Source organism: Tubulanus polymorphus, chromosome 1 (genome assembly GCF_964204645.1).
Source record: "Tubulanus polymorphus chromosome 1, tnTubPoly1.2, whole genome shotgun sequence".
In the NCBI taxonomy this organism is placed as follows: Eukaryota; Metazoa; Nemertea; class Palaeonemertea; order Tubulaniformes; family Tubulanidae; genus Tubulanus; species Tubulanus polymorphus.
In genome coordinates, this window is record NC_134025.1 from 9,074,305 (window position 1) to 9,097,711 (window position 23,407).

Sequence of the window (23,407 nt, forward strand, 5' to 3'; positions counted from 1 at the left end):
ACATCTATCATTTTTCATCGAAAAGTTTAAACCCTTGACTAGCGCGATTCTTAGCACCACCAATTTGAAGGGGCCATGGCTAACTCTTTTTGAGGGATTTTTGTACACTCAAAATGGATTTTGGAATTTGAGGCGTTTTTTGTGGATTTATGGGCTGTAGCCCCGTATTTGGAGCCAACTCGAATCACCGGACCATCGGTGTCTCACACTAAGAGTGGCCCACTGATCGTAGCGAGAGGCCGGTCCCCGGTAGCGGTTGATCGAATATTTTTAAATATTTTTCAAACGAAACGTTTTTCGCATATCGATATTCATAGTTAATGTATACGCCACTGCCTGCGCACGTGTCGTAGTATACGCCGAGTAGATGTTGAAAAATATAAACTGCGGTGGCGCTAGCGGATGGACACCCGTACTGTAAAACAAGTCGTATCTCGTATGCAATATGTCGAATCTCGTCTGTTGCATCTCATAACACGCTTTGAACTAGAAAAATACATTATTTCGAACTCTTTCCTTAAAAGACGCGAATTTTCCAAACTGCGTCTCGGTTCCCATCGGCTTAGAATCGAGACGGGGCGTCACTGTCGTCCATTTTTACCAGCCAATGAGAGATTTTGCCTCTACTGTACTGTAAATAAAGTCGTTGAGGACGAATCCCACTTTTTACTCGAGTGTCCCTCGCTTCATCCTGCCAGAGTTTCCATTTTATCCTCACTTGTTTGTTTCACAGAGTTTGAGTCTTTTTGTGTTTTCGATAAATTCCTCTTTTTGATGTCCTATAACAACGGAGACTATGAAATTGCCAGCCTTATGTGTAACCTAGTTAACTCGTTACTTGCCCTCCGTTCAACACTTTGATTCTTTTATATTATATTCACTTGATTGTATCGCCACCTAGTTTCCTTGCTGTAGTATTATATTTTGTTTTACGTTTAACATATTTTATTTGTAAATATTCTCTATTCCTATGTTATCCGATTATAAAAGCGATTTTAAATGTATGTCCACTCTTGTACTGTTTTCCCTGTGTTTTGATGTTAATATTTTATTGCATGTCATTTCCTATGTAACTTGTGTATTATATGGAGCAATAAAATTAAAGTTCAAGTTCAAGTTCTCATATCTCGTATGTTATATCTCATATCTCGTATGTCGTCTGAGGTCTTCCATACTATGCTATGACAATATTGTAATTAAATGGTGCTTTTGAATATTTTTGATATCTTAGAAATTTATCAAAGTAAGTGACAGTTGCTTGTCCCAATTTGACAGTTGCTTGTTGTTGATTTATTCAGCTTGTTGATTTATTCAGCTTGTTGGTTTGCAACAACAGTACTTTAACGTCCAGCAGACCTTTCTATCCTCGCTTGCCAGTAGTCAGTTACCTGTCTGTGGTTTAGTTTCACGATCGGATATTTTCACAAAAAACCACAAGCCCATCCGATTATAAAAACATTACCACCAACGATTAGGTAACTAGCTAGGCCAGGGTTGATTATCTCCCACCGTCACCAAAGCTCACGCCAACCACAGGGACTTGACACAAAAGGATTTTGACCCCAGTATCCTATAAAACATAGTCCCTAGGATACTGGGGTCAAAATCCTTTTGTGTCAAGTCCCTGTGACGCCAACACAAACCCTGGCTGCAGTTCCTTGCTCCATTACACCACCCAAGCGCTAAGCGGCCACCAGTCAAAAAACTGGTGCCAATCAGACCCAGGCAAGCGAGAATGACCTTTCCATATGATTCTTTTTGTAATTCTTATGTCTTTTTTGTTGATCGATCATGGTGTTGACATTGATACATTCAGTTTCTTTTCACTATCCAGGTTAAAATGGTGTACGCGATAATCATTCATCAAGTTAGACCAGAGAACAGTGCCATTCTCTACCATAGACATTTTGCACAAGAACCAATGGACAATTCTTCAAGTCGAGACAATATTATTGACATTCAAAAAGATCAGTTGAAACATGTAGCCAATGCTGTTCAGTCGGAATATGTATTCAGAAAAGCAGCATCCGGTCGATCAGCGGAAAGCGATTTTATCAAATTGAACAATGAAGAAGTTCTTCCTGAGTTTGAATTGGGTTTTATTCGACTAGCGTCGAATCGTCCGTTCCTCAGCGAGAAAGTTTGTTTCTGGCTCGCGGCCGCCAACTGTTGTTTTTCATTGGTGCTGGAAAAATATGAAAATCGAGCAGCAGCAGAAAATGTTTTGAAAATGATCATTAAACATCTGCAGGAATCGATGAAATTACTGAACAATCCGATGGATGCGTTATTAAAACTGGATCGTATTGAAATTATTGTCGACAAATATTTGCCAGGCGGTCAGTTATTGTGTATGAATAACAGAGTTGTACGACAATTTGAAAAAGAACTGGATACAATATTCAAACATTAGTGTTTATAATAGATGCAAGTCTCTCATTGAAAGTCTAGTCATTGAAAGTGCAAGTTTTCTTCTTGAGGGGAATAAATATTGGACATGTAGTTGAAAACTTAAGTCCTGTTCCTTGAGCTTTACCTCTACTCGTATTCGTGTCACCAACAAGACAGATGAACTCATTTTCATAAAGTAGTAACTAACAGTCATGTATTTTGAAAAATTTATCAAAAAATACAATGTATGAGCAAATGAAATGCGTGATGAATTTTCCAAGAATAAGCACACAGTCAGTATTAACGTGTAATTAAATGCAGTTTTCCATCAAAGTTAGTTTTAGTTGAATGTTGCAACCTTTTTAAATAAATAACTTCAGTATCATATCACAATACACCAATATATTATATCAATTAGCTTAACACTAGCTACATCTGAAATAGGGCATTAACTCCAGAATGTGTAAGGGTTTGTTCGATATTTCTCGAGGCAATGTTGAGAACATAGGAAGGATTCAGCCGGTGCATGCGTTCTGCCCATTTGATCGATGTTTACCACTGTTTCGGCGATTCGATGCAGATCTAACCTTGCGAGAAAATGAGCAAACGAACGAAAACAGTACTGTCCACATAAACACTGCTTTGCATTGTCTAACATATCCACTAGAGCTCCTGGCAAATCTTCCCGTGTATACATAATTCTAGAACAAAGAAAAGTGCAAATTAAATGTTTGAAAAAATTCCATGATTCAAGAAATGACAATACCTAAGTTTCTATTTCATCTACATACTTGTTTTTTTTTATTGCTTTGGCCGCACATTCCAACAGCGTCATGGCTTCTAATCTTGAGACAACTGATGATGGCCCATCATCCATTAACGTATTGCTAAACAGATCTAATGAACTTAAAGTCAACTTGGCAAAGCTTCCAGGGAGACAGCAAAGATTATTTTTTGTAGCTGAAAGGACTCTCAGGTTTGTCAAACTTCCGATTTTCTGCGGAAAATACATCAAACCATTCCTATCAATCCTGAATGAATACAGCGATGTCAACTGGCAAAAGCTATCTGGCAGAAATTTGATAGAATTTCCACTTAAATCCAAAACTGAAAGCGATTCACTCAGAGGTCCCTTGCATAATCCCGTAGGCAAACTGCTGATTTGATTGTCTACAAGATGGAGGCACTGAAGAGTTTTCACACTTCCAAAGTTCTCCGGTAAAGATTGAATAACGTTATTACTAAGATCTAAGTATTTCAGATCATATAATTGAAACATCCTTGTATCAATTCGCTTCAGTTTACATTGGGACACCTGCAGATGAATGAGCTCACGAGGAAATCCTTTCTGAACTGGGTAATCCTTTTTAGCTAATACTATCATCTTAGTTTTTGGTTTCTCGATTTGTTTAGCGGAAGCTGGAGCAAGAGTGCTGAGCGCAGCTTTTGGTACATCTTTTCCAAGGCTGCCTAAACGAACCACTGACATGAAACTCTTAAGTTGCACAGGATCGGCCTGAAACACAGAATAACTAAATAACCTGAACAATCTTGATATAAATTTTTAAGCACTGGTAATTTCATTTTACTCTAGTGGAATATATCTTACCTTACTAAGTATTATGTCATGCTGTGGCTCTTTGAATCTTATTGTAGCTTTCCCTTCATTCATAAATTTGTTAAAGAAATTCTCGATGTTACCCTGCAACTAAAAAGAAAATACCAACACATAAAACACCATATCCCACAGTGACATCCAAACTACAAAACCTCTGAACTGATATTTCATACCTTATACTTTTGTCCACTTCGGTCTTTTGAAGTACATATCATGAGGTAAATTTCTGAATCCTGTTGACTCGCACTCCCTGGCTTGCGTCCAACAGACAGCTGGGCTCTTGATTTATTTTTACGTTTCATGTTAAACGACGGTAGAAGCCTGTTGGCAACTTCAGTATCGCATGTCAGCCGCATTTCAATTATCTGAAAATATTATGAAACATTTATCAATTTGCCAACAGTACACACCACAGCACAGTGGCTTGCCACGGATAAAACCAGTATCAATGACTTATCCCAGCCTGTAAAGTTAATATTATATAGGAATTCTCAAATCATATCATCTGTTTAATGCAAATAAATTATGCTGATTTGAATTTTGATTGAAAGATTGCGGGTAGTAAACTTTTTCTAAGGCCTAGTGACATTTCCTTAGAGGAGCATTTACACATCTCAGGAGCTAGCTACCACTGGCACTATACCTTACAAGTTAATTTGTAGATAGGTACGTGGTTATTGCTGTTAACTTAACTCTTCTGATGCACCTAAAAGCAGAAATTTCAAAACAGTGAACACTCGCGTGCTAGTAGTAGGGTAAATAGTTTGTTACAGCTGCTGCTAAACAGATTCACGAAAAAGTGTTTTCTGTTCAAAAACGCAAAAACACATTTCTCTATTTATTTGTCTATCTGTATCGAATCTGTCTGGAACAAAAAGGTGTGGTTGACTAGCTCATAACCAACGCCCCCTCCCGTTTGCCAAAAGTTAGGACTAATGCGACGATTTTACCAATACAAAGATTTTTAAATGTCACTTCCTGGTTTGGACCAATACAATATAATATAATTTTATTGAAAAAAAAACTCATTTTACAACCGGCCGCTAGATCAAGACAATAAGGAATAATTCTCTCATTATAGAGTATATTGTGGGCATAAGAATAATCAATTCTTCTCTTAGAAAGTTAAGCAGGCTTTATTTTTGTATATTACAGCCGGCAGTTAAATTATCCAGTTTCACTGTCCTCTGCACTGCAGTTACGGTTAGTACAGCTGAATACGAAGATGTCGATTTTAGGAAGCGTTGTGAAGTCTACATCATACAATATTATTTTGCAGGTAGGCCTGTGTTACTCATCGGTTGTCAGTTAGTTTCACGGAAACTGGACCAGATAATCAATTCAACGTTTTGTTTTTGATTTCAGTTGGTTTTTCGCATACTGACATTCATTCTAAATGCTTTTACGTTACGGCATATAAGTAGAGAAATGTTGGGAGTTGTAAACGTGAGGTGGGGACTCTTTTTTTGTCTTTTTTATTATTACAATTATCAATGAAATATGAAATCAACCTTTCTGTTGTGTAATGCAGGCTTACGTTGTTGTATTCTACTACGATATTTGTGACGCGTGAAGCATTCCGTAAAGCTTGTCTCAGTAAGACCAAGGACAAACAGTGGAACCAAGTTATAAATCTTTTGTGGTTAACGTATGTTTTTAACTTTTTCATTGAGAGAAAATCAAGCAAAATTTAAGCATGAATTTCTAATATTAAATCGATACATGTATACAGTTGTATGTATTGTTTATTTTATAGGGTACCAATTGGAATTTTATGTTCGTCGATATTTGCCTTAATTTGGTTGTTTATGTTTGAATTACCAGACTCGAATTCTGTGCCTCATTATCAAACAGCTGTGATATGTTTCGCTTTATCGTGCATTATTGAAATGGCTGCCGAACCTCTTTGGGTCATTGGTCAGTCCTTCCTTTTCGTAAGACTCAAGGTCAGTTAAGTCATTATAAATTTTTTTATGCTCTAGAGATTTGACTGTTAAATCAAAAAATTTATAGGCGTCTTAATTCAATTGCAGGTCGTTATTGAAGGAAGTGCTATTGCTACAAAATGCATATTAACCGTTCTCTTAGTGTTTTACTGGCCACAACTTGGGTTATATAATTTCTCCATAGCTCAGGTGAACTAGATGTTTTCGTGCACTTTTCTAGTAAATCAATTAATCAAATCAATTATGCCCTTATATCACATTTTTTATTCTATTCTAGCTTGCGTATACCTTCGTATACTTGGTTCTTTATTATGCTTACTTCCTGTACTATGTGTCTGCAACTGCTCCAAGTGAAAGAGCCAGAGATTTTCCATTCAACAATCTGTTAGAAATGTTGCCTCATAAAAAAGAAAATCAAGTAAGTGATTTTGTGCCATTTCACCGTATTATGAATATTATTGTTTTTGATTACTATACTGCAATACTTATGAATGTTCCATTTTAGGCCTGGTTTGGAATGGGAACGGTCAAATTGACATGGAGTTTTTTCAAGCAATCAATTCTGAAGCAATTTCTCACTGAAGGCAAGTACATGATCAAGAATAATCGTCTATTCTTTTGCAAAATGTAAAATGATTTCTTTTTCAGGTGAAAAGTATGCTATGACTATATTTAGCATTTTGAGTTTTGGAGATCAAGGTGTTTATGATGTGATCAATAATCTTGGCTCACTGGCTGCGAGATTTCTATTTCTACCGATCGAAGAAAGTTGTTATCTGTTCTTTTCTCAAACTTTGACGCGAGGTGTTCCTGTCTCCAAACAAAATAAGGTATTGTCTTGACAAATGTTCTATGGAAATTTACCAATAGTAACCATAGTGACATGAGTCGTATGTTTCTCGATGGATTGATTTTCACTGTAGATTTTGAATTTCTTGAACAGGATTCAATCAATCTTGCCTCACAAGTACTCGAGCATCTACTCAAAGTTGTTACCTATATCGGTTTAACTATATTTACGTTTGGCTACGCGTACTCGTATTTGCTACTGCATATATATGGAGGAGTGATTCTAAGTTCAGGAACTGGCAAGCTTTTCGATTCTTTATTCATTACTACTTCATTACTTCAAAATCAAACTTCAAAACTTTCAAAATCTAAATGTAACATCTTGTATTCCAGGACCTGTTCTTCTGAAATGGTATTGTTTGTATGTACTAGTGATTGCTATCAATGGTACAAGTGAGGGTTTTGTTTTTGCTGCAATGAGTCAGAAAGACGTTGATGGGTAAGTTTGCATGTCAAATTTAAATTTCATATGGGATTCCTTGAGTCAGGTCCACAGTTGAGACTTAGACCAGGCTAAGTCTATATTGGTACTTGCTGATCTCTAAGAAATTCATAATACATAGATTTGTCATGTATTTTTAGGTACAATCAAAAGATGCTACTATTTTCCGTCCTGTTCTTATTAGCATCATATTACCTAGCGAAGATGCTTGGAGCTGTTGGATTTATCTTGGCAAATTGTCTTAATATGATAGCTCGGATTATACACAGGTATACGCTTCACTCTGAAAAGTTTGCTGTGCCTGCTTTTGAATGTTATGTCAAATTGACAATTGTTTGATTTATTTCCAGCATTTATTACGTAAGCCATTATATGAAAGAGATGCCTCGCAGTCCATTAATAGGTCTACTGCCATCATTACCTGTCAGCTTGGTCTACTTTGCCGCCTTCGTTATTACAACTCTATCAGAGGTATGCCAAAAATTATTCTTCGATTTATGACTAGTTTTTGCTGATGAATATTGTCGAAACGTTTCTGTTTAATATTTCAGAAAATGTTCTGTTGCGATAAAGGTCTAAGCGGACAAGTTATACATATAGGAATCGGCGGAATTTGTCTTATGCTTGTGCTAATTACAATCTGTTTAAAGGAACAAAAACTGATCAGTTTCATCATGGAACATTACAGTAAGAGTAAACAATCAAAGAAGAAAAACTGATTGAATTAAAAGCTCAATCAAAACTAATGAATCGATGATTGAATCTAGGGCTGGTGGACACCAAATGTTATTAAATTACTAAAATTTGTTTCTTTGTATTGTTTTAAGTTACCGGTATGACTGGCTTTGGTGTGAATTTCTAATATATTTTTATAGGAAATATACTTTTACCTTATTCCAAATTTCATTTGTGTGCATTCTATTTATCCACCTCATTAAGTGTTGTCTTTTGGTATTATCATTATTGTCATTATTCTATAGGTCAAAGATTATTTGTCATTGGAGAACGCAGTACTTTTCCAAAGCATCGATTTCTAAAATTCCACTATCATCCTCACAAGAAGTAACAACATTACAGACACATGAGTTATTTAAGAATTTATTAATTGATAATATATTAATATACATATATATTCTAAATCTGATTGACAATTTTTTAACAACACTTGCAACAATAAATATCAATGCATGATGAACTTTCTTTTAGATTGATGAATTAAATTCTCTGATGTTAATCATCAATAGGAATCACTTTCCGATGCTGCAATCCTGAGTCAATGGTTTAGAACGATTTCAGATAAAACAGGAATGATATGTGAGCTCTTTATATTCTTAGTAATCCTGCACTACAAGTACATTGAGAAGCTGCATCCATATTTACTAGATACAAAGATAGTTTTGTAGACTTTGCTCTGGAAGATCATAATATGCAAAATAGATTTGTATATTTTTTTGTTTGAATTATAACATGTGTATTGAGAATGGCAACTGAATTATCACTTCGACATACATCCCCCTTGAAGTAGATGCGCTTTTCATAAATGAATGTAGCAGCAGAGAATACTATTTAAGCGCAAATGAAGAGGCATTTATATAGCTTGTCGTCCATAATATACACAAGGTTTTTTCATTCATTAATTGAGAAAACGAATGCTCATCTTTTGTTCAACATCGATAAGTTCCATTGCCTGAAAACAAAAATTCACAAAAGTAAATAAAAGATCTACGTATCATTTTTAGGGTAATCAGAGATTGTTAGACACTGGGTATTTTGACAATTTCAGTTGCTCAAAAGTGGTTTGGTTTAACTACTAGAAATATTTACATACAGCAATGTAATATATGAGGCACTTCATGTGATTTCTGCACCTCGCATAGAAGTCTCGATATGTTAATTATATTTACCTTAACAAACTCATCAAATGTGATTGCCTGGTTATTATCGGTATCGGCTTCGGCGATAGTTCTGTCAGCGATGCTACCCAACTGAAATTTAAAAGAAATTGACCTAGAACTTACTCGATCTTGCACAACACAACCGCTGTAATTTTTACTGACCTGTTCCTCGGAGATATTCGCACCAACCATCATGTGTAAAACAGCAAGTAACTCTTCCCTGGCGATCTTATCATCGCCATCTAGATCATACATCTTGAAAGCAACTAGAATGAGAATGACACATTTGAGCAACTATAACATCTTATAGTAAGTCATTTTTCGCTCACAGATGTTATACATCAACAATGCAAAATAAAGCTGTATGTAATTTAGATAAAATATGAGCTAGGATTAATCTACGACTGGTCGACTCACATTTTAATTTTTCCTCCCGACTGTTTAGTTTCATCATGCCATTTTCAATGTCTTTTCGTTCTTTGCGTTTTATAGGACGAAATCTCGCCAATACATTCATAAACTGTCTGAAGTTCACTTCTTCGCTGCTGTTTGATAGAATTCATAATTTTAGGTTTGCACCTCGCATAGCAGCAGATAACACGCGTACACACACACACAATCAAGAAGTCAACTTACTTTTCACTGAAGAAGGAATGTACAATACGATCACCCAAAGGATTTATAGCCAGTTCAGGTATGCGGAGAAAGTCCTCTCGACTAAAAAATTTATCAAATGCAAAGTTGTTATCGCTGCAACCCATAATTTTGATCAGATTTTTTTAGCAGTTTTTAATTTTAGGGTTGAAAAGCTTGTACCTCAAATAGCCATTATTTGCTTTATCCAGACTAGTGAAGCGGCTATATAGGCGAATAATCTGACTCCTTGAAACTGTAAGAGAACATTCATGCATTCATTTAAAAAAGCAAAAACTGTGCTGTGCCTGTGCCGGGGTGGCAGGCGAGGATTTTTCTGGAAATCAATTGCGCTCATACTTACACCCCGTTTCTTTCTGAATACTTTCAATTTCTTCAGGTTGGAGCATAATAGAAGATTTAGAGCCCATTTTGTCGGATTGTTGTTAACTAACAATGCTCAAAACATATCAAAATTAAACAAAGTAGTAATCAATATTTTGTTCAGAATTTCACTTCCGTGTTTTGGAATAATTGAATTGAATTGGACTAATCTAAAACGCGGATTCCAGTCCGATTATGAGTCCACCGGTACTGGGGCGACTCCGAATGCCAATCTTTCATACGAGACTGCGCGCGGATAGAAGGAACCCGCAATATCGCGGCCGAGACTACAATTAGGCCTAGGCTACAATTAGTTTTTAGATATCATGGCCTCAACTGCCCACGCAGCCACACTACCGGCGGCGGGTTCGAATATTGCCGCTGTCTTATATGGAAAAAATGATTTGCGAATTGTAAGTCCTTCATAACTACATTTTCCAATTTGAAAAAAAAACTGAAGTCTTTCAATACGAAAATCGAGAAATTCATTTCATAGATGCATTTATTTTCAGGAACATCGTCAAATTCCAGATGTTACGGAATCGGGTGAGATTCATTGTTTAGGAAATTCAGAGAAAGCGCTAGTAAACGTAAAATGTATTTGAAACTCTTAGCTTTTGATTATATCTTGTAGATGTGCTTATTCGTGTTGCATATACTGGTATATGTGGAACTGACGCGCACTTATTAACTTACGCGCAACTTGGGCGGGATCTTATTCTTGATGGACCGATGGTGCTCGGTCACGAAGCAAGCGGGACTGTCATCGAAGTCGGATCGAAAGTCGAATCTCTAAAACCAGGTTCATTTTTTCAGTCAATCTACCAATAAGAACTATCTGATGGTATTTGTTGATTTAATTGGGTCCTTTATTAGGAAAATATGAAATTATATATGTCACCCTTTGCCTTTCCCGAGTGGGCTTTTTTCAAGAATACTGAAAGTATGTTATTTTATCCAGGGGATCGTGTAGCGATGGACAATGTGATATCATGTCTTAAGTGCTATATGTGTAAAAAAGGAAGACAAAATTTGTGCAAGCATCGTAGTTATGCCGGTATGCCCAATATAGACGGGAGCTTACAGTACATCGCTTTACATCCCGCAGGGTCTTGTTACAAGTAAGATCAGACAAATGAGTATAAAAATCCGACATACAAACGAAATCTATACATATGCAATGTATATGTGGTGTGTTGATTCTCTATAAAAAGATTCACTGTTATGAAGTGTCTTTATCATTAGGTGTCATAGTCCATCTACTTCAGTTCGAACTTCGTGCTTTAACCATGTTTTAATCGACAATCAATTACCATTCGAAACGTTATTTCATTCGAAACACGTACCCAAAAATACTTATCGCCGTAAATTACTCATTGTAGGAGAGATTAGATATTTCTAATAGGGGCTAATTTGAACTTTTTATATTTCATACTTGAGACTGCCCAATAATGTAAGCCTAGAGGAGGGTGCGTTGATCGAACCATTATCGATTGGAATCTTCGCCTGTGACCGGGGAGAAGTATCCGCCGGATCAAAAGTTCTCGTATGCGGCGCTGGTAAATCTTTATCTAATCTTTTTTAAACAGTTTCCATCGTGCGTGTTAAGTATTGTTATTCTCGGTCGAGAAGTCAAATCGAGATTTTAAAGGCCCTACAAATTTCCTTAGATTGGTCACGTGAGCAAAATTTAAAAAAAGACTTGTCTTAGTAGATCTGAGTGAGCGTGTACTTGAAAACGTTAAGTCAAGTGCCACCATTCAACTTGGTTTGAAAACGATTCTCGATGGCAATTTTTCATTCCTTTAGGGACGATCGGACTCGTGACAGCGATGAGTGCTATAGCTATGGGCGCTTCGCGAGTTTGTGTAACCGATGTATCACCGGAAAGATTGACCGCTGCAAGAAGAATCGTGAATTCCGTAAGTTTCCGTTCTCTTGCCGCAAACGTTAGGCCACCAAAATGAATGTTCAACTTTCATGTGACATAACAGCTGCGAAAGGGAAAGCTCGTTTTATAACGATGACAATCTACTTTTAACTAATGCAAACTCCTGCAATCTTTAGGTTGAAACCGTTCTAGTCGGGGGTTCAGATGAAAATGACGAGTCAAAGATATACGAAGCGCTTTGTGGACGACCCGATATAAGCATCGAATGTAGCGGAGCCTATAGTAGTTTGCTACTATCAATTCAGGTATAAGGCGATACGTAACGAGATGTGTCACAGTCGTTTCTACCGTATCCTGTTGAATAAAATATCCCATGAAATATCCACCCGTAGAATCCCGTATCTTCTTAACTCGCCTTTAATCGTCAGGTTACGGATGCCGGGGGTACTGTAATTTTGGTCGGATTTGGCGAGGAGGGAAAAATAAGCGTCCCGATTCATGACATCATTCGTCGAGAAATCAGTATCCGTAGCATCTTTGGTCGCAATTGCAAAATGTAAGCGTTGGATGATCATTTGTAAAATCGTTGGTGATTTTTATAATTGGGAATATATATACATGCGTATTTAAAATTCTAGCTATCCGATGGCGATTGAAGCTGTGAACTCGGGAAAGATAAATCTGAAAGGGTTGATAACCCATCGACGAGATTTGCGCCAAATTCACGAAGCAATCGACATCGCCAAAACTGGACGAGACGGTGCTATCAAAGTTATGATAAATGTCGAAAAGCTTCAAAATTAAAATCTATTAGGATGCTTTATGCTAATAAATTCTGAATATGCCGTGATGAGATAATGTTTGAGAATATTCAGAGATGATTATTAACAAGTTTAGATGGCAGGTTTTCGATTTTTTTGCGTTCGTTCTCTTCTTGTCGTTTTGTTATATGTTAACATTTTAATGGTATTTGTGTAGAGCGATGATGATTGTCCCCGTGGTTACAGCAATAAAACAACTCGATCTCCAGAGATAGAAACGCGGCGACACCTGAAACCAAACAGGACGACACTAAATCTTTCCCTTTTACATTGAACTGATCTCATGATTTGGGAATTTCAATTACGGATTTTAGTTTTTACGACTCATAGAAGTTTAACTTAGCACCTTCTTGTTTATTACTTCGGGAAAAATAAATAGATTCGCTACGTATAGATAATCTTTGGTTTCGTTCTGGATTGATCGTATTAGCCTATGCGTCATGTAAAAACGACATATCTATTCAAGAATTTGGAAATCACTTTAGAAAAAACGAATTTTCTGCATATTTTACGGAATGCCATCTCGAGATCTAAAATACGCGCGCGTGCTAGTGCATGTTCATAACACGAAATTAGATTAGACCGATAGACTCTAGAGTCCATTGATAGACAGATTTACTTCTAACACGGTGACAGGTTGCGATGTCTACCGAGATTATCAATTAGATACGGAAATCCCTGGGTGATTACTGATTGCGTTGATATAGCGGAACATCTGAGAAAAGCCCGTTCAATAATGCATAAATCAATTATTTTGGATAGTAACTTGGTTCACAAGTAATCAGGGTAATGCATGGATAACACACACCGTCGCGTTATGTGTAGACTGGTAAAACAATATATCGGAAAATACAAGTGCGAATTTTTGAATATTTGATGAATCGACTGTGGAGATAGACAGACAGTCAGAAGGAGAGACAGATAGATCGTAACAGGCGTATATAACCCCTCACATAAGCGATGGCTCACAACAACAACCAAACAAAGGATGGAGAAATTGGAAATTCCAGAAATATGTGCACTCCAATTGAAGAAGAAATGGAACTTGAAGTGGATAGTGATGCATTTGATACAGATCTGGAAATGGATTTTCCGGAAAAAGGTACGCATCGCATCATTGTGGTAGAACAAAATCCCGAATGGTTTTTGATTTTGAACTCAGCTGACTTATTTGGAAAAAAGTTTTCGTAATGATTTGATTACATGTTCCATACGCACCCAATCAATGTCTAAGATTATATAAAAGCTCGACCCATTTATTTCTTTTCAATAGTGATGGGCTGAGTCATTAAATGTGTTTTTCTGTCTCGTGGCAACTCGATTCAGCGAAAACGATGGATGCTTTTGATAAATTTACCCAATCTCTCCGAGCAATTCGATCAAATATCATAGCGCATGCCGAGAGCTTGAATATTTCAAATACCAGGCTATTGAGAAATATTCTTTTCGCGTTCGATCCGGTAGTTATCTATGATTGATTGAATTCTTTCAGCCTCGAATATTGATGTTTTTGAGATAAGGATTTTTCGAGCAGGGCTCGACTCGTGTGTTCAACGTCTACAATATATACCGAAATTAAAAACGACGCCGTATAGTCATAAATTCTATATCGCTTCCTCGTGATTTGACGGCTCCGATTGTATAGTGATCGGCCTCGCCATTTCAACGATAGTCACTAGAATGAATTCAATTAGATTTAGTCTTTTTCAAGTAATTTTGTCATTTCTATGTAAGAATCGACTTAGAAGCTAGAAGCCATTTTATGTACCCAAAATGAGTATTTTGTTCATAATTATTTCATATATTATAGTGTCATTGATTAAGGGTCAATGTTGTATATTTCTTCCATATTTTTATGTTTTTCAATGTCTCTCACTTATTCAAATAATCAATGTTGCAGCTATAAACTATGAAGCTGGCTTGGGTCTGTTAGAATACGGTAAATCGTGTGATAAGCTCTGTATTCCTCGACAATCGTACATCAGCCACAACTTATCCAGCCCAAAACTCAGTATAAAACATAGGTCCCTCGGTGCGAAGGGAATACAAGCTTTATCAACAGCCCTCGCGGTAAGTTACATAAATTAATGAGGAGAGAATCCCACAATGATAATAAAAAGTCCGAAAATGAAACTTCGAGATAGTAGTTTATTTCAACGTTTCGACTATATCCTAATAGTCATCTTCAGGAATATTGTGGGATTCTCTCCTCATCGCGTCAACACGGATATTGTGTTCTACCTATCGTGTACATAAATTAATCCTATCACCAAAGTGCCGCGCACCAACTTGGGGTGGTGTATCATTTCTGGTACTATTTATTAAACAAACTTAATCTCACTTCAATTTCTAAATAGAAAAATACGAGGCTGGGAGAATTAGATCTCAGTGACAATGGAATAGGACAAGAAGGCGTAACCAAGATTGCTTTGATGATACATGAAAATCAATTCATTACGCGACTGGTAAGTTTAGGTCCTTGGTAAAATTTAAACATCAATCTCAATTGCTGTTATTGAAGATTATCATGCATAGGCTTCGACTTACCCAGTCTTCATAAAATTCTACTATCGAGTTCCTCAACAACCGAGCTACAATTTTGGAGTTAACTGATGATTCCATCCATAATTTGATGTAATGCCGTTAAAGAATATATTTTTTGTATACTATTACGAATTGTATTACGAAATGACGTAACACAACAAGAAATTTTTCAATTTGGCAGGATTTATCCAACAATCAGTTGAGCAACGAGGGAGCAAAAATACTTGGCCAAATGCTTCAAGAAAACAGAGTTCTTACGTATTTGAATTTGTCCGGTAAAATTAAATTGCGCACATCTTAAAATTATCTTCTAATAAAATACATAATTTTCTTGTTCGCGTAAATATTTTGTATTTTACAGGAAATAACTTCCAGGAAAGTGATGCTACGTTTATAGCTACTGGAATTGAGGTAAAATAGGAACACCAATTTGCATAACAAAACCAGTCAAGGAATCGAATTGAAAGAAAGGTTTATTTTTCTGTTTAGTTCAATGAAAGATTAGTGGAGCTCGACGTCAGCCACAATAACTTCTCAGAAGATGGAGCTATGCACATAGGAAAGGCCTTAGGTAAGAAAAATGATAAAAATACCATACAAAACATATTTTTGAAAGTTTAACGACGTGTATGTATCATATTCATTTTCAGGGACGAACCCCTTACTGAAAAAATTGAATCTGGGTTGGAATCATATTCGACGGAAAGGTGCAGTGACCATCTGTAAAGGTCTAGTCGTAAGCATTAGAGATAAGACTTGAGGGAAAAGAAAAGGTTCAATACGAAAGCTTTTCAGATGTTTAATATTGGACTAAGGAATTTGGACTTATAATAATACATATCTAAGCCCTTGTGTAAAACGAACATACATAAGATAGGTTATGTCTTAATTGTACATCGATAGATATTGGTGTATCTCTTTTGGTTTATCCATTCATTTCAGAAAAATGACACACTGACAGAAATAAATTTATCATGGAATGGGTTCGGTTACGAGGGGGCCTTGGCACTGGGCCAAGCTTTGAAAAGGAATAAATGTCTAATATCTCTGGATATTAGTAATAACCGCATCAACTGGCAGGGGGCAGTTTTTATATCATCTGGGCTTCAAGTTAATCCTACTTTAGAAACACTGCGGGTAAATATATATTTAACTAGCTGTGTTTTTTTATCTTAAATACTCAAACAGTGAAGAGAAAATCGAAATATTCAATTGTTTACAGATCGGAACGAATCCGCTAACCACAACTGGTTGTATGGATATCATAAATGCTATATCGCACGAGGAAAGTGCAATATCATACCTTGATTTGACAGTAAGTGTTTTAGATATCACTCCAGTGTACACATTACGTGTCCAACCGTAAAAATAAAATCGAACAACGATCAAAATGCCAGCAATAAACTACGTAAATCGTTTAAATCCGAAAGCTGATTATAGTGAGGCCAGAAAACGGCGGTCGCTGGTACAATGAAAATAATGCGCTTATTTTGCAGGAAAGTGGTGTCTGTGACACGAACAAAATTCAATTATAGTATGATACTTAGAACTACTATCTGTACATACGTTATTCTGATATGGTTTTACCACCTTTGAAATCAGACAGTGATCATTCCAAAACTACAATCACGAATAACCCATGATGGGACTTCATGAATATTCTAACGCTTCTAATTCGTATTACGGACGGAATGGACAATGAATGAATATCATCCATCACGCAATCTTGAAATGAATAAAACATCAAATCGGTCGTTTGGATCACAGTAAAACCAAGGCAACTAGATTATTTGTTCTAGAAATAAAAGAACTATATAGACTGTACTGTTTTCGTTATATATGTATCTGCAGGATGTTCCCGTAGTGGGTGAATTTGAAATAATGGCTCAAATGCTACAGCGTTCTAGAAATTTGACGTACATACACGGAGGGGTCGTTAGTAATCACGATATATTAGGAAGACGATTAGGTATTGACTAAATTGATTATTTATCCGTTAATATGAGTATCTTTGTGGCCAAAACTTCGGTCCCGAAGGTTTTTTAGTCCATAATTATATTTACATATATTCGATACTCAAAAATTAACACACAAAGAAATAATTGAAGTTATATACTAAAAAATCATTCCGAAAGATAAACAATTAATTCAAAGTCATTCTTTAAAATCTTATTTTCTTTCGTATTTATCTCCAAACATTTCAATTTATTTCAGCGTAATTACAAGAATAGATGTATTTTTGCTGTTTTTTATCTTCATTTATTAGAAGCTGCAGTTGATCCACTACAGCAAGTAATAAACTACATGCAAAATAATTCACTTCGACCGATGGAACTGTTTCGCTCGTTCGATAAGCAAGTTATTTTTAGGATCGGAGAATCAAATTTCATGGACCGACTGCAGGTTTGTCGCCATTTTAGTTTTCTGCTTTCAATTTCAATTTCTTTGTTAAAACATATTTCTATATGGTTACAAACGAATTCATATGGTTATTTTTTCTTCGACACAGAGAAGCGGAATAAACTTGAAAAAGGGCGAAATAGAACAGGTCGTAGGCAGAGTTGACAAGGCAGAAAAGGATCAGCATGGAATAAGTTATAGGTTACTACCGTCTTTGGTTCATCTTTTCTTCTGAAATCCAAAAGATACGCACGTTCATTTTTCAATTTCACCATCTATGTTGGAAAAATATGTATTAAACTATGTGTATATATATTTACAGTAAACTTGTCAATGCCCTGAAGGAGCAGAAACTAAAACAGCGACAGAACAAAAAGAAAGAAATTAAAGAAAAACAGAAACTTAAAGAATATCACATGCGTATATTGAATCCAGACGGGGAAGATATAAGCGAATCTGACACGACCAAAAATGATAAAAACGACCCTAACGAGAACGGTTTCAACGATTTAGATTGGAAATCGTCGTTTTCATTGAAATCCGTGTCGTTTGCTTCGATGGCAGCGAGTAGAGCTTCGTTTTCCGGCCCGGCGACGACGACCGAAAAACCTTCCAAAAAGTTGCAACAACAACCACGAAGACAAAGTGATTCTTTTTCATTCAATAAAAAGCGATAGATATTGCATCGGCTATATTGTGATAAAATCATTTTAAGTATATATATATATCTTTTTCCATTAATCGAAATAATAAATATTGTGATCATTTCGCGTCTCGGTGAACAATTATATGTATATATGAATACAATAAAATAACGTGTCAACTGACAGTAACAGTTAGTTCATTATACCGCAGTGTATGGTTCATCGCCATTTTCTTTAACATCATATTCGACATAGCGCAATCGTTCATAATAAGTAGTTTTATTTCCCGTATCGACGACAGTTATACTGAATCGTTTTTTCGGTTTGATTTCGAATATCTTTTCGATCGTATGCCCGATGCATTCTTGGGCGTGGTAAGCGCAGCCCAGACGGCGTAGATTTTGTACTAGAGTTTTCACGTCTTGGCCGTCAGTAGCTTCGCTGGTCATGACAGCTATCAAATAGTTCATCAACATAACGGCAGCCAAGTAATAGAAAACGATGTATGAAATTTGCACGTAGACCGGGGCGTTTGCTACGTTAAACTGCGTGGCGCCAGATTCGAGCAAAAGTATTTTGAAGACCGAGTTGGGAAAACTGTCGGTACGCCAGTAGATGTGTTGGAAAAACATCGCGAACATCACCTTTATCAACGATGTGGCGATAATGAAATTGATGAACAAACAAATCATATTCTGCAGCGTAATAGCGAACGATCCGATCTTGGGAAGAAGTTCTAAAACGGATAGCAACATGATGAGCAACATCGGGAAGTACAAGGCGTGAAAATAGTTCGCATAGGTGAGATTTTGTTTGACTAATGTTACAACGCATGAGCTCAAGACAAGAATTGACAAGAGAAACTGACAACTTTGGTAAAACGACGTATACGCGACGTAGGACCATTCTTTTAACATATTGCTCAACATCTGACGGCTGTAACTTTTCATCAAGTACCAACCGATCTGGAAAACCGCCTCCAGAATGTACAGAATGCTGGTGATGATCGTAATTGTTGTGAGAACGACCGTTCCGGTGCACTTCAATCTATCTTTGCCGTCAATTTCGAATTGCTGAATGGACATATTTTTTGGGTTGTTAATTATATTATGGCTGGCTCCGCAAAAAAGAGGATATGACCAAATATAAGCAAAGATCACGTACAACACTCTCGCTATTAGAATTAGAACGATGTACGGAATGGATTTCCGAATTCTATAGTTGGTCCATTCATGGATGATCGGCATCTGATGAATGTTATTATTTAGGAAGCTCGCTAGTCCTTCTCTTTTTAAAAAGACCAACATTCTTAATGGGCAATGCATATTGCGGCGGTTGAGTCTTCCATCCTCGTACATACTGAGGTCGTATCTGAGAACCGTGTGGACGCCTCGTTCCGCCACTATTTCCATGTACACACCCGGAGTGTCCAAAATCAATCTAAATAGTCCGTATGTGCCTTCTTTCGCCGCTAATTCCAACGGGGTAAATCCTTCGCTATTTTCTTGCATGAGAAGCGCTCGTCTGTCCACTTGCCCTAGCAAACTGACGATATCGCTGTAGATATCCATATATTTTTCTTCGAGACCTCGATCGTGGGCGACAACCACGACAATCGCGTGGAAGCAGTTACAACCGATCTTATCCTGTACGGTTACATCTACTCCGTCTTCGATCATGGCACGTACGCACCGACCTGCTCCGAAAGACGCCGCTAACACCAATGGAAATTCAAAATCGTACTTAATTTCCGATTTCAAATGCGGGCAATCGTCCAACACCGAATCCACATAAAGAAACTTCCCTGATATGCGACGTCGTTTTTCTTTTTCGTTAAGCGCGCTCAACGTTTTCTCGAACGTATCGATATCGTCGTGTTGTATCACTTCGTACCAGTCTCTATATTTCTGGCGGGAAAGATCGAGCATTAGCGACGACTTGTTCAATTCACGTTCCATGCTGCCTGAATAAAACGCCGAACCTTAGCACAGTAAGTTTAGCAGTAGTTTGAATCATGCAGGATCGAGTTCATTACATTTTTTAATATAACATGTGGTTTTGTGGTTAGTACGTCCAAGGGTCTGTGCAGTACGTGAATATTTCCAAACGATAGATATTTTCACTTTTATTCAAAATTGTATATTTACGTATCAATATTGTTATCATATCTTCGAAATTCGAAATTCAATTGAAGTGAAACTCTGAATTGAGATTATCACAATAGACTGTTTAAGTGCAAAATCTACGACGTAAATATTAAAATCTAACAAAATTCAAATTTGAAACCCAACCCACTTGTGGATACCACTTGGGGATATCCGCGGTTCACAACGGCGACAGCTGTCGTCTGATAAAACTGTGAATTACGTAGCGTTTGTTAACAATCCTAATTAATACGTCGACAACAGAAAAACACGAAAATGGTCAATTCACTTACCCGTTCGAATTACGCGAGTTTAGAACCAAGTACTCACTTATAGCACGTTACATTTCAAATGAACGTTGCACGATCGATTGACTGATATATTTTGAGATATTAAATTGATCGATGACAGGTGTTTTTTGTAGTTTTAAGCTCAACGACACGTCAAGTTTGTACATATATCAAACATCCATAAATGAATATGGATATGGATTTTTGATAATATATATATATAAACACGATATATTTTCCGCATTTTTTTCATTTAGATTTTTCAATTAACTCATCGCCATTCTCGGGTTTCTGTACATAATCCTTCATAAAACTATTGTTTCATTCACATAGTTTGAATTCAAAATACGTCATCTTTTCATTCGGTATCTTTCCTGGTTCGATGTCGCTGTTCGTTATCAGTTCACAAATTCGATTGACTTCATCCCATTGTCCAGCCGTACAAGATTGATACGCTTTACATTCTAGTGAACATTGTAAAATAGAATCAACGTTTGTCAGTGATTTTGATGGTGATTTCTTTCCTTTGAATCCCTCGAACATATCAGCTTCAAGCGGAGAATCTAGAATGTATATGAATGCAAATATTCAAAACGTACGTTCCGTTACCATCATCGTCATCGTTAAATGACCAGGTTGCACGAAAAAACATTCAAAAACTAAAGACTTCAAAATACAGCCACCTATTATATTATGATGTACTACGTTCTCTACGTAAGAACATTTGCACTGGACATATAACAAAACATTCAAGTAGAGATAAATGCGGTACAGCAGAATATCATTATAGCATATAAGTAAAAGTTGCGTTAAATTCTGAAGCGAACATTATCCTTCTTATACAAATTCATTAAACTCTACCTTATACCTTTGTATACCGTTTTAGTGTTCCGTTTATGTCTACAAGCTTACCGGTGCATCTCCATTCAATATGGTGCAATAACCAGTCGGATTTATCTTCGAACATCACGTTGCTGATTTTGTATTCCGAAGGAACGTCGTCTTTGGTTACATTAGCTAAGTTGCATACGGTCGTCTTCTTGTTGTAATCAGCGGACAGACATTCGAAAGTGTCTTCGGTCAAACACGCCATTTCACATTCTTCAATCGTCACGTTTCCAATGCTGAGAGTGTTGTGAGAACCGATATATCGTCCAGAGTAAATAACCCACTCTAACCACAGGCCGACATCGCATTCTACTTTGGCTGAAATTTTCCACAAATCTCTCTCAGAATACTGGCCGGAAATTCCAAATGTATCAGGGCGAAACAATATTGAACACCTCGACTTTTTCCAAAGTAAATTTCATTACAAAAGATCATCTTGTTTCTCCCTAACTTTTCCTCAATCAAAACAGTAAAATACGTTACGTCCGTGCTAGATGTCTCAACAAATTTCCCTAGTTTCTAGTTCTTTTTTAACAAAATTCCGTTATTCCCTGACTTTCCCTGATTTCCAGCTGTTTATTTACAAAACAGCAAAATTGCGGTTATTTATTTTCTATGTCAATTCCCTTTTGAGGACATTTTTGATAGTTTGGGAAATTATCAATTTGTCGATAAATGATACTAAGATTCCATTAAATAACTAATCTTCAATTACTTAACGAAACCACCTGACGTATATTACACTACTGAAACTTACGCTGCCTTATGTGTCTTACCTTCCGAAAAACAATTACTCATTGTTGATTTCAGGATCAGGAACCTAATCAGATAATATCTCCATCTATACATGATAACTACGTAAATAAAGCTAATCCTCATCAAATGAAACCTCGAGTCGATATTTCATCAACCGATCACGAAATTAGGGAGGTGGCATAAAAATCCACCTATCAAATAAGGTTGATAGAGATTCAGTGTTTGTTTCAAAGATTCCGTTTTCCTAATGAGTTAATGGAGGGTTTCTATGTGAAAATAAACTAGATTAAAAGCGGCTTTTGTTTTGTGTGGTCGATTTTATTTGTTTCTGTCGGTGTGAAAGTGCGGAATTCAATTCGAGTTATTTTTTTATTCGAAATGAAACTGCGGTCGTAGGGTGCATTTGTTAGGGTTTTAGTTCATTTCGAACCAATAGAAAGCGTATCAAGGGTATGCACTTTTCCTCATTAGGTCCCATTGTATCCTTAAGTACTTTCGGGATCCACAATTAATTTCCGAAAATAATCGCTTTTAAAACTTTGTCAGAAGATGGAACATCTGTCTAATGGTCATATAAACCAATTGATAATGCAGCTTCGTCCACGAGTCTGTCACAGTTGTCTGGCGCAACCGTTTTACAGCGAACTTCCACAGGATCCAGTACAGTGAACCTTGCGTCAATTCTCTGAAAAAGCCTTGAAAAAGTCAGATTTTTTGCCTTTTCCCGAATACTGTGGCTTGAGAATTAATTTCAGAAAAAAATCAGGACCATAAATATTCAACGGATTATAAGCGATTATTCGACTTTAGCCGATCCGACTTACGAGGTTTACTGATGTAGTTTTGTACCCTAGAACAGCAACAACTGCGA

At 36.7% G+C, this 23,407-nt stretch overlaps 7 protein-coding genes across 15 annotated transcripts; 4 read left to right on the plus strand and 3 right to left on the minus strand.

The window, feature by feature from the left end:
- Positions 1–1,168: 1,168 nt before the first annotated feature.
- Positions 1,169–2,662, plus strand: LOC141900370 (AP-5 complex subunit sigma-1-like). The gene is made up of 2 exons (XM_074787240.1): positions 1,169–1,243; positions 1,835–2,662. The coding sequence occupies exon 2, from the start codon at positions 1,841–1,843 to the stop codon at positions 2,411–2,413; it is 573 nt and encodes a 190-aa protein (XP_074643341.1). The 5' UTR covers positions 1,169–1,243; positions 1,835–1,840; the 3' UTR covers positions 2,414–2,662.
- Positions 2,663–2,839: 177 nt separating this feature from the next.
- On the minus strand, positions 2,840–4,978 carry LOC141900344 (leucine-rich repeat protein 1-like). 5 transcript variants are annotated; one of them, XM_074787228.1, is made up of 5 exons: positions 4,960–4,978; positions 4,183–4,374; positions 4,001–4,099; positions 3,183–3,907; positions 2,840–3,092 (listed from the first exon to the last, which is right to left on the minus strand). In XM_074787228.1, the coding sequence occupies exons 2-5, from the start codon at positions 4,363–4,365 to the stop codon at positions 2,840–2,842; spliced, it is 1,260 nt and encodes a 419-aa protein (XP_074643329.1). In that variant the 5' UTR covers positions 4,366–4,374; positions 4,960–4,978. The 5 variants fall into 5 exon arrangements, with proteins under 5 accessions (XP_074643329.1, XP_074643321.1, XP_074643314.1 ...); XM_074787220.1 differs by lacking the exon at positions 4,960–4,978 and adding an exon at positions 4,716–4,929; XM_074787213.1 differs by lacking the exon at positions 4,960–4,978 and adding an exon at positions 4,703–4,929.
- On the plus strand, positions 4,573–8,112 carry LOC141900323 (man(5)GlcNAc(2)-PP-dolichol translocation protein RFT1-like). 4 transcript variants are annotated; one of them, XM_074787169.1, is made up of 14 exons: positions 4,573–4,675; positions 5,165–5,288; positions 5,375–5,460; positions 5,541–5,657; positions 5,766–5,955; positions 6,043–6,144; positions 6,233–6,373; positions 6,461–6,539; positions 6,604–6,785; positions 6,899–7,043; positions 7,138–7,243; positions 7,387–7,515; positions 7,597–7,717; positions 7,798–8,112. In XM_074787169.1, the coding sequence occupies exons 2-14, from the start codon at positions 5,235–5,237 to the stop codon at positions 7,963–7,965; spliced, it is 1,620 nt and encodes a 539-aa protein (XP_074643270.1). In that variant the 5' UTR covers positions 4,573–4,675; positions 5,165–5,234; the 3' UTR covers positions 7,966–8,112. The 4 variants fall into 4 exon arrangements, with proteins under 4 accessions (XP_074643270.1, XP_074643261.1, XP_074643279.1 ...); XM_074787160.1 differs by lacking the exon at positions 4,573–4,675 and adding an exon at positions 4,804–4,887; XM_074787178.1 differs by lacking the exon at positions 4,573–4,675 and having other exon boundaries at positions 5,058–5,288.
- A 255-nt stretch (positions 8,113–8,367) lies between these two features.
- LOC141902086 (calcineurin B homologous protein 1-like) lies at positions 8,368–10,308 on the minus strand. Its single transcript, XM_074789728.1, has 7 exons — positions 10,139–10,308; positions 9,958–10,030; positions 9,778–9,858; positions 9,559–9,686; positions 9,304–9,407; positions 9,151–9,231; positions 8,368–8,933 (listed from the first exon to the last, which is right to left on the minus strand). Exons 1-7 carry the CDS (start codon positions 10,203–10,205, stop codon positions 8,880–8,882), a joined length of 588 nt encoding a protein of 195 aa, XP_074645829.1. The 5' UTR covers positions 10,206–10,308; the 3' UTR covers positions 8,368–8,879.
- A 51-nt stretch (positions 10,309–10,359) lies between these two features.
- LOC141902075 (sorbitol dehydrogenase-like) lies at positions 10,360–12,983 on the plus strand. The gene is made up of 9 exons (XM_074789720.1): positions 10,360–10,571; positions 10,671–10,704; positions 10,793–10,960; positions 11,120–11,279; positions 11,599–11,717; positions 11,968–12,080; positions 12,226–12,354; positions 12,478–12,605; positions 12,688–12,983. The coding sequence occupies exons 1-9, from the start codon at positions 10,485–10,487 to the stop codon at positions 12,851–12,853; spliced, it is 1,104 nt and encodes a 367-aa protein (XP_074645821.1). The 5' UTR covers positions 10,360–10,484; the 3' UTR covers positions 12,854–12,983.
- Positions 12,984–13,375: 392 nt separating this feature from the next.
- LOC141902058 (uncharacterized) lies at positions 13,376–18,608 on the plus strand. Of its 2 annotated transcripts, XM_074789702.1 has the most exons (13): positions 13,376–13,972; positions 14,771–14,940; positions 15,228–15,335; positions 15,596–15,689; positions 15,776–15,825; positions 15,904–15,985; positions 16,065–16,150; positions 16,357–16,551; positions 16,637–16,729; positions 17,266–17,383; positions 17,681–17,817; positions 17,924–18,015; positions 18,137–18,608. In XM_074789702.1, exons 1-13 carry the CDS (start codon positions 13,831–13,833, stop codon positions 18,489–18,491), a joined length of 1,722 nt encoding a protein of 573 aa, XP_074645803.1. In that variant the 5' UTR covers positions 13,376–13,830; the 3' UTR covers positions 18,492–18,608. The 2 variants fall into 2 exon arrangements, with proteins under 2 accessions (XP_074645803.1, XP_074645810.1); XM_074789709.1 differs by lacking the exon at positions 14,771–14,940.
- A 7-nt stretch (positions 18,609–18,615) lies between these two features.
- Positions 18,616–21,049, minus strand: LOC141902047 (uncharacterized). The gene is made up of 2 exons (XM_074789691.1): positions 20,896–21,049; positions 18,616–20,421 (listed from the first exon to the last, which is right to left on the minus strand). The coding sequence occupies exon 2, from the start codon at positions 20,414–20,416 to the stop codon at positions 18,659–18,661; it is 1,758 nt and encodes a 585-aa protein (XP_074645792.1). The 5' UTR covers positions 20,417–20,421; positions 20,896–21,049; the 3' UTR covers positions 18,616–18,658.
- Between the last annotated feature and the right edge of the window lie 2,358 nt (positions 21,050–23,407).